This window comes from Cucurbita pepo, chromosome LG12, assembly GCF_002806865.2.
Source record: "Cucurbita pepo subsp. pepo cultivar mu-cu-16 chromosome LG12, ASM280686v2, whole genome shotgun sequence".
NCBI lineage: Eukaryota > Viridiplantae > Streptophyta > Magnoliopsida > Cucurbitales > Cucurbitaceae > Cucurbita > Cucurbita pepo.
Genome location: NC_036649.1, coordinates 7991722 through 8000543, shown reverse-complemented (window position 1 = coordinate 8000543; position 8822 = coordinate 7991722). Strand labels below are relative to the sequence as shown.

The 8822-nt window shown below is 33.2% G+C and overlaps 3 protein-coding genes across 3 annotated transcripts; all 3 read left to right on the top strand.

The window, feature by feature from the left end:
* Positions 1–561: 561 nt before the first annotated feature.
* On the top strand, positions 562–1865 carry LOC111807528 (universal stress protein Slr1101-like). Its single transcript, XM_023693280.1, has 4 exons — positions 562–800; positions 910–1013; positions 1206–1327; positions 1710–1865. Exons 1-4 carry the CDS (start codon positions 614–616, stop codon positions 1807–1809), a joined length of 513 nt encoding a protein of 170 aa, XP_023549048.1. The 5' UTR covers positions 562–613; the 3' UTR covers positions 1810–1865.
* A 3191-nt stretch (positions 1866–5056) lies between these two features.
* On the top strand, positions 5057–6565 carry LOC111806775 (universal stress protein A-like protein). Its single transcript, XM_023692226.1, has 4 exons — positions 5057–5284; positions 5386–5489; positions 6077–6198; positions 6270–6565. The coding sequence occupies exons 1-4, from the start codon at positions 5104–5106 to the stop codon at positions 6373–6375; spliced, it is 513 nt and encodes a 170-aa protein (XP_023547994.1). The 5' UTR covers positions 5057–5103; the 3' UTR covers positions 6376–6565.
* Positions 6566–7425: 860 nt separating this feature from the next.
* On the top strand, positions 7426–8658 carry LOC111806776 (universal stress protein PHOS34-like). The gene is made up of 4 exons (XM_023692227.1): positions 7426–7665; positions 7755–7861; positions 7934–8055; positions 8411–8658. Exons 1-4 carry the CDS (start codon positions 7485–7487, stop codon positions 8493–8495), a joined length of 495 nt encoding a protein of 164 aa, XP_023547995.1. The 5' UTR covers positions 7426–7484; the 3' UTR covers positions 8496–8658.
* The last annotated feature ends 164 nt before the right edge of the window (positions 8659–8822 follow it).

Below are 8822 nucleotides of genomic sequence, written 5' to 3'. Positions count from 1 at the left end.
TCTGGACAAGATATGTTAATGGGTTGGGATCTGAAGTATAATCGATTGGCTTATAAAGTCCTTCAAATACAGTTTCCAGAAATTAGTGACGCAGGATCAAGCACATAATAAATTATATATAAATTAAGAATATTTTAAGTTGAATTATGGTGTAAGTCTTGTATTTCTTATTTCTTATTTATTATTAGATAAAATAGAAAAGTGTGTGGTTAATAATTTATTGTAATTTTATTTGAAATAAAACTAATTCAAATTTTTGTTTTATATTTATCTTTAAATATTTATTATTGCCTTTTAAAGTTAGATAACAAAAATAATAAACAATAAATTTGATATTGTTGTTTTTAAAATCAATTATGAAAATATTTCTATATCTAAAAAAATAGAAACGAAAAATAGGAATTCTGTGGCTGCCACGTGTACAAAGGTGTCGATGTATCTCAGTGACATGTAAGAGTCCATTGCATTTATGGCCGAACTTGCTGACACGGCTGCCACGTGGACAAACTCTTCCCTCAAACAATAAAAACGCCGCGTTCTCCTTCTCCTCCCCTGTTTTAAACCAGTTCACCAATCCCAAAAACAGGCGGCGTTCTGGAATCGTCTGGCGGCGATGGCGGTAGAGGCAGCGAAGCCAGTGATGGTGATCGGAATCGACGACAGCGAACACGCAGTTGCCGCTCTGGAGTGGACATTGGACAAAATTTTTTCTCGAACAGGACGATTACAACCGTTTAAGCTCGTCGTTGTTCATGTCAAACCATCTCCCGACGTCTTCGTCGGCGTCTCCGGACCAGGAAGTAAGATCGATCCTCCTTCTCTCTGCTATTTACTATCAAACAGAAATGGTTCCAAATCTATAATCGAGTTTTTAAAGAGACGACTAATGAACTCAGAGTCTACAATCAGGAATTGCAGGATCGGTTGAAACCTACCAAGCTCTGGATGATGATTTGAAGAGAAAAGCTGCGAGAACTATCGAACTTGCCAGAGAAATTTGCGCTGCGAAATCGGTAACAGTGGAGTTTAGATTTCTCGATTTACCTTATCTCATTCTTTGAATCTCGGATTAAATGGATACGAACTTGCGATGATTCTCAAATGCGATCCAATTGTAAATCGTAAATCGAGAAAGTAGAAATCCTGTAGATCGATTTAAGAATCTGTAAAGAACAGAGAGCAATAGCAATGGAGTTGAATTGCAGGTTTTTGATGGTGAATTCGAGGTTGAAGAAGGAGATGCAAGGTATGTACTGTGCGAGGCGGCTAATAAGCACCGGGCTTCAGTGCTTGTAGTAGGAAGCCGTGGCCATGGAGCTATTAAACGGTACTTTCTCCCGAACCACTTAAATTTTGGTATCTCTTTATTTAATTTCTGTTTGTCTGTGTGTGTGTGAGCGCGATGGATCTTGCTCCCACTTTCTCCATAACAGTTGAGTATCATAACATTTTGGTTGTTGCATTCCTCTACAACAATTGGGTATCATATTTCTTTTGGTCGTGGTATTTCGCTACGATAATGGGTATCATATTTGAAGGGTGTGGCTGTTAGTTGAACACGACTCTCCACAATCGTGTGATATGTTCTACTTTGAGCATAAGAGTATTCTTTAATAAATCTATGATCATCTTTAAAACAATGAACTAGCATTTCTTGCATAAATAAATTTTTTAGTCCAAAATTGTAATGGGAGTTCATAGTAATGCAGTGCTTTGATGGGAAGTGTGAGTGACTATTGCGCACATCAAGCACCTTGCAGTGTCATGATTGTGAAGATGAAGGAGCGTAGCAACAAAAACAGTGCTTAAATAACTCAAAATCTGTATTTCTGTTTGTATTTCTGAATCTTATTGTATTTTTAAGACGGGATACTTAAAAATTATTTAATCTTTTTAATTTTCCTTTTAAGGCATTTCTCACTTTAATTTTAAAAATATATATAAAAAGTTTTTGGTTAGCCCTTGTGCCATCCCTCACCTGCTCAAGTTAGCCCATTCCATGGATTTTTTTTTTGCAAATTAAATTAAATTTTTTATGTTCTATTAGACATCAAATTTAATTTTAATTATTTTAATTAATAGATGGATTATTTTTTATGAACTACCTGTTCAAAGTTGGATAATATTAGATAATGTTTGAAGTTTAAGAAGCTATTAGACATAAATATAAAAATCACAACCACGACTTTTATCTACTATTTCGATGTCGATGTCCTTCGAACCCATACGCCACGAATTAACTTTACTTGCATTGATTTTGTAGCCAACGTATAGTGCTTATTTCTACTCTCTTTCTTCTAGACGTAAAACGTCTAAGAAATGACCCGAGATTGAGATTCTTGTTTCTATCTTGTTTAATATAAATATATTTTTAACATATTAAATATTAAAAATTTAAAAATGAACTTTTAATTTTTTTTAAAAAAATTAATAACTATATTTTTTAAAGGACGTTAACGGTACAAATCATCCTGGGAAATCGGATCCAAATTTTATGGGGTTAGAAAATGAAATAGGTGACGAGATAGGGATGGTGACGAGATAGGGATGGCTTATCCGTCTTCTCCCATACATCTCTAAGTGATATATTAAATATAAATATAAATGACATTTAAATAGGTCGAATATAATATGAGATTTTATGCTATTTTAATAAAATTTAAATAAGTAATATATGAATATAAATATATTATTTAATTTTCTCAAAAGTTTTCATTAAATTGTTTGTTTGGTGTAAATTTTCATTAGATTTACTTGAGAGTATCTTGGAACTAAGGCATGTTAACATGGTAAATCATATATGTTAATAATAATAAATGGAATGAAAAATATATATCATGCAATCAAATTAAATACAGTAATTTTTTATTTTTTGTTCTATAAATATTGGATTTACGGTAAGAGAAAATATAAAAAAAATAAAAATGGCAGGGCGATGGACGATGATAAAGAAACTGGAAGACGCCGATATGACTGGACTATTGCACCTAAGAGAAGATGACGAAGATACTGACATCAAAACAAATTTATTCAAGTGGTGGTTTCGGAGGGAAGTTCGGGATCTAAAAAGAACAGTCGGAAATGAAGCGAATATCATTCTGTTCGACGAGAACATGAATCAAGTCATGCAAACAACTATAAAGTGGCTTGGGACGGTCTTTTACCATATCAGATGGGACGTCCAAAACAAACTTTATGCGTCTGGTTATAATATGTTAATGCGTTGGGATCTCAAATATAATCGACTCGTTTACCGGGTCCTTCAAACGCAATTTCCGAAGTTAGGGGCGCATGTTCAAGCTCGTCTTAGTCTAAAATTTCCTACTCAAAATATTTTTTATTAATATTAATTTTTATTTAAATTACTTTTTTATAGTTTAAAAAAGAGACTAATGGAAGCCACGTTTACAAACGTGGCACAATGTCGGGGTGACACGTAAAATTTTACTTCGTTGACCAGGTGGGCAGTAGATCTCCAATAGAACGACGCCGTTTCCTCGGTTTAAAGAGCTCCGTACATAAAAGAAGCGAGAAAAGCTTTAACTAATTTATTACAATTAAAGAATTAATATAATAATTTGTAAAATAATTCATTAATTAAATTAATAAATTAATTTAAATTAAGAGATGAAATGTTATATAAATAAATAATTTTTTTTTTAGTTCTAACGACTACTTTTAACCCTTTATTATTAGATAATTAATTGTTAGTTAATTCCTTTTTATAAACACACATAGTTTATGCAAATTGACGTTCTTTTAATACGTGCCCGAACATGCATCACTAATGTCTGGATAATATGTTTGAATGATCTTGTAAGTCAATCGATTATACCTGAGATCCCAATACATTAACATATCATCTCCAGACGAATAAGGTTTGTTTTGGATGTCCCATTCAATATGGTATCGAGCCATCCCGAGCCATCTCATAGTTGTTTGTATGGCTTGGTCCATGGTCACGTCGTACAGACTAATTCTCACTTCACTCCCAACGACTCTCTTCAAATCCCTAACCTTGCTCCGAGGCCACCAGTTAAACAAATTAGCTCTGATGTCAGCATCTTCATCATCTTCACTCAGTTGCAATAGCCCATTCATATCTGCGTCTTCCAATCTCTTTATCATCGTCCAGTCGCCTGCCATGGTTATTCTCTTCCTCTTTTCTCTTACAATAAACTCATATTTATAGAACAAATAATTACTATATTTTATTTTATTACATGATATATTTTTTTTTCCTCTTTTCTCTTACAATAAATTCCATATTTATAAAACAAATAATTATTTTATTACATGATATATATATATATATATATATATTTTTTTTTTTCCCTTATCTTTTTTTATTCCATTAAAATTATTAGCAAATGTAATTTACCATAACTAGAAAACTTAATTATATTCTTTACCAAAATTAAATTATAAATCATATTAAAATATTGAATCTCATTTATATTTAATAAATTTTACATATATTAATTTTTTTAATATTTTATACATCAAATAAAATAAATATAGATTTTATTTTATATATAATATATTGAATATTAATTCGATTTAAATATATTTTTTCCTTTTTAGATTTAATATATCAAATATATTTTCAATATTTATTTAAACATTAAAAAAAAACTAAATTATTTAAATCGTTCGTTATATACTTATAGTTTCACTCTTATACATTGTATAAGAAGTTGTGTCCATTAATATAATTATATCAATGAAATAATATTCTTTGATCTTCCACTAAATTAACCAATGTGGGACTAATCTCAATAATTCTCTAACATTTTATAATATTCAAGAGTCTTTTTTGAAATTTTGTAGATATTTTTTTAAAGATAAAATGAAAAGTTATTTTTATTGATTTAACTGAATTAGATTATAGACTAAAGGACTGAGGGAATCTACTCGAAGCCACGTGTACCGACGTGTCACAATAATTGGATGACATGTAAAACTCTGCTTCATTTTTCCCGGTGACGCAAGAGTGGCCACGTGGACGATAGATCGCCTATAAAAACGGAGCCGTCTTCATTTCCGATTTAAACCGCTTCATACATCCAAGAAAAAACCAACGGCGGCTGTGGAATCGTTCCAATGGCGACAGCGGAGAAGCCAGTGATGGTGATTGGAGTCGACGACAGCGAATACGCAACCTACGCTCTAGAATGGACACTCGACCACTTCTTCTCTTCAACAGTAAATCCTCCGTTCAAGCTTGTTGTCGTCTACGCCAAACCGTTTCCCGACGTCTTTATCGGAGTCGGCGGACCTGGAAGTAAGATCAATATTGCTTCTCTCTGGTAAAACTAATTTCAATTGTTGATGGATGTATTTTTGCTTAAGCGATGTGGTAATGAAACCAGAAATTGTAACCAGTGATTGTAGGATCTGCTGGAAGTTACCAGTTTCTGAACGATGATTTGAAGAAGAAAGCTGCGTTGATCATCGCAACTGCGAGAGGAATCTGTGAATCCAAATTGGTAACAGAGTCGAGTAAAATTGCTTGATTATGATATAAATTGTTGGAGTCTGGAATGGTTGAGTTTGATTGTAAATCATTTTGTTCATCTGAAGAAAATTGAAACCGATTTAGACTTTTGGGAATCTGTACGGAGAGTGAAGAGAAAGATGAGAACAGAGATCGATTTTTTGATCTCGAATTCTCTCCGTACGGAGATCTGTGAATCCAAATCGGTAACAGAATCGAGTAAAATTGCTTGATTATGATATAAATTGTTGGAGTCTGGAATGGTTGAGTTTGATTGTAATTCATTTTGTTCATCTGAAGAAAGTTGAAACCGATTTAGACTTTTGGGAATCTGTATGGAGAGCGAAGAGAAGGATGAGAACAGAGATTGATTTTTTTTTTTTTTTTTTTTATCTCGAGGTCTCTCTGTACGGAGATTGAAGAGAAGGATGAGAATAGAAATCGATTTTTGATCTTGAATTCTCGCTATACGGAGAATGTATAGAATGATGAGAATAGAAATCGATTTGTTGATCTCGAATTCTCTCGTGTTCATCACTTCCATTTGATGGAATTGGAATTTCGAAATGAAAAATGCAGGTGAATGATGCAAAATTCGAGGTGGATGAAGGAGATGCTAGGTATGTGCTGTGTCAGGCGGTGGATAAGCATAGGGCTTCAATGCTTGTGGTGGGAAGCCATGGCTATGGAGCTGTAAAGAGGTACATGGTTTAAGCGCATTTTAGAGGGGGGGAAAAGAACAAATATGATTAGTTTCGATGGATGAATGCAGGGCGTTCTTGGGGAGTGTGAGTGACTATTGTGCTCATCAAGCTTCATGTACCGTCATGATCGTCAAGAAGCTGAACCCCAAGGTTGAATCACAAGAACAAAAATAGCTCAACTTTCCCAATTCCCCTTCTTCTTCTTCTTCTTCTTCTTTTCTTCGAGTCTTTAAATCAAGAACTATTCTCTTTAAATCAAGTAATGCTGTTCTATTATGTTATGTATTATGTATGTATATTTGCCCAATGTTGTAAACTGTCACAATAATAACAAAACCTTCCAATAAAATTCTAGTTTTTAGAATCATCGTTCTCGTAATTGACAGACAAAGCATTGGGTTTAAGTTTTTTAAATGGAAATCTCGCTTAATTAGCGAATCATACAAATAAAAATGAATAATTATGTATGTCATCGTTACTTCATAATTGAAAGTTCAACAATTTCCCTCCATTTTCACATTTGTAGCATGTTTTAATCATTTTCTTTTACAACATTTTTATAAAAATATTACTTATATTTTAGAAATATGATGATAAAAAATTTGATTAGGCTCATCCAACCCCTCTTTCTCGAACAAATTATACCTCCCCTTAATCGAGGCTCGACTCTTTTTTCTTTTAGAGTCTTTTAGAGTCATTTGTTCCTGTTCGAACAAATTATACCTCCCCTTAATCGAGGCTCGACTCTTTTTTCTTTTAGAGTCATTTGTTCCTATTCGAACAAATTATACCTCCCCTTAATCGAGGCTCGACTCTTTTTTCTTTTAGAGTCCTTTGTTCATAACGTAACTATGGACATGACTCTGATATTGTCTAGACATGGCTACTCTGCAGCCACAACATTCATCCAACAAATTTAACATAATATAACATAATAAAAATAAATATGAAGGTTTGAAAAAAATTTAAATTAAAAGGGAGAAATAACAGAAAAAATTTGTATTACATATACTCGCACTAAAAATTATGGAAGGACGGTGGTCGACAAATTTTCTCAGAGAAAAGGTGCCATTGTATTGCTGGTAGCCACGTGGGAAGAGGTGGCACAGCATTTGGGTGACATGTAAGAGGCTCTTCCGTTTTCAGGATTGCTGCACGCTGACAAGACCTGCCACGTAGACAATTTCACCTTTAAAAACAAAAATAAAAATAAAATAGCTCATTTTCTTCTTCTTCTTCTTCTTCTTCCCCAATTCAAACCACTTCACAGAGGAATCTCTCCAATGGCGGCGACGGAGAAGCCAGTGATGGTGATCGGCATCGACGACAGCGAATACTCAATCGCCGCTCTGGAGTGGACACTAGATCACTTCTCTTCAGCCATATATCCTCCTCCTTTCAAGATCATCGTTGTCCACGCCAAACCGATTCCCGAAACCTTCGTCGGAGTCGCCGGACCGGGAAGTAAGATCGATCGTCCTCCTCCTCATCTGATCTGCTAATTCCTTAATTTCAAGTTTGAAAGTAAATGATGAGAAATTATATGTAATCAGTGGTTTTTGGATCGGAACCTGGATTGTACCAAGTTTTGGACCAGAATTTGAAGAGGAAGGCCGCCAGAATCATCGAGAAAGCGAGAGAGATCTGCGCTGCTAAATCGGTAATCGTCGATCTGTCAAATCCATGAATATGGACGGAAATTTGAGTGAATTGAATCGAATTGAAATTACAGGTGAGTGAAGTGAAGTTTGAGGTGGAAGAAGGAGATGCTAGGTATGTACTGTGCAAGGCGGTTAGTAAGCACAATGCTTCAATGCTGGTGGTGGGAAGCCATGGCTATGGAGCCATTAAGAGGTACTTGCTTTATTAATTACATAGTTTTTAATTTCTGTGTGTTATCAATTTTATCGCTGTCATTTTAAAAAATAATTCGTCTTTTTTTAATTCTATGTTTAAATTAGGGTAGCGGCAAGGCTTTACATTTTTAATTAAATTACTAAGTATACATTCTATATCTAGTAACTTCCTACGGTACTTATTTAACTATATTTATATATAATTGGAAGTTTAGTATTTTATGAAATAAAAATTTTAATTTTGTGTTTAATAAATTCGTTAAATGATTTATGATTTATTAGATATTTTTTATTAAACATTTTTTAATTTGAAGTAAAAAGTAGCAGGAATGTAATGAGGGGATAATATGCAGGGCTTTGTTAGGGAGTGTAAGTGATTATTGCGCGCATAATGCTCCATGCACTGTCACAATAGTGAAGCCTAAAACTGGCGCCTGAAACAATCAAAGACTCCACTGTAAATAAAATAAATGCATTTTTCTTCCCCTTTATTTTTTTTTCTCCTTTTTTTTAATAAATATTTCTTTGTAAATTGTTTAAACTATATGCATAAAATTAATAATAATAATGAAGCAGCTGATCATGAATTCGCTATTAATTATATATATATATATATATATATTTATTGATTCTCGCACTGTTTTGAGATTATTAATTAATTGTTCATATTGATTTTGATTTGAATTTTATCTCAACTTCGTTCAATTAAATACAGAACAATTTCCTAAATTCAAAAGATATTCAATACTAGAAAAAACGAGTACA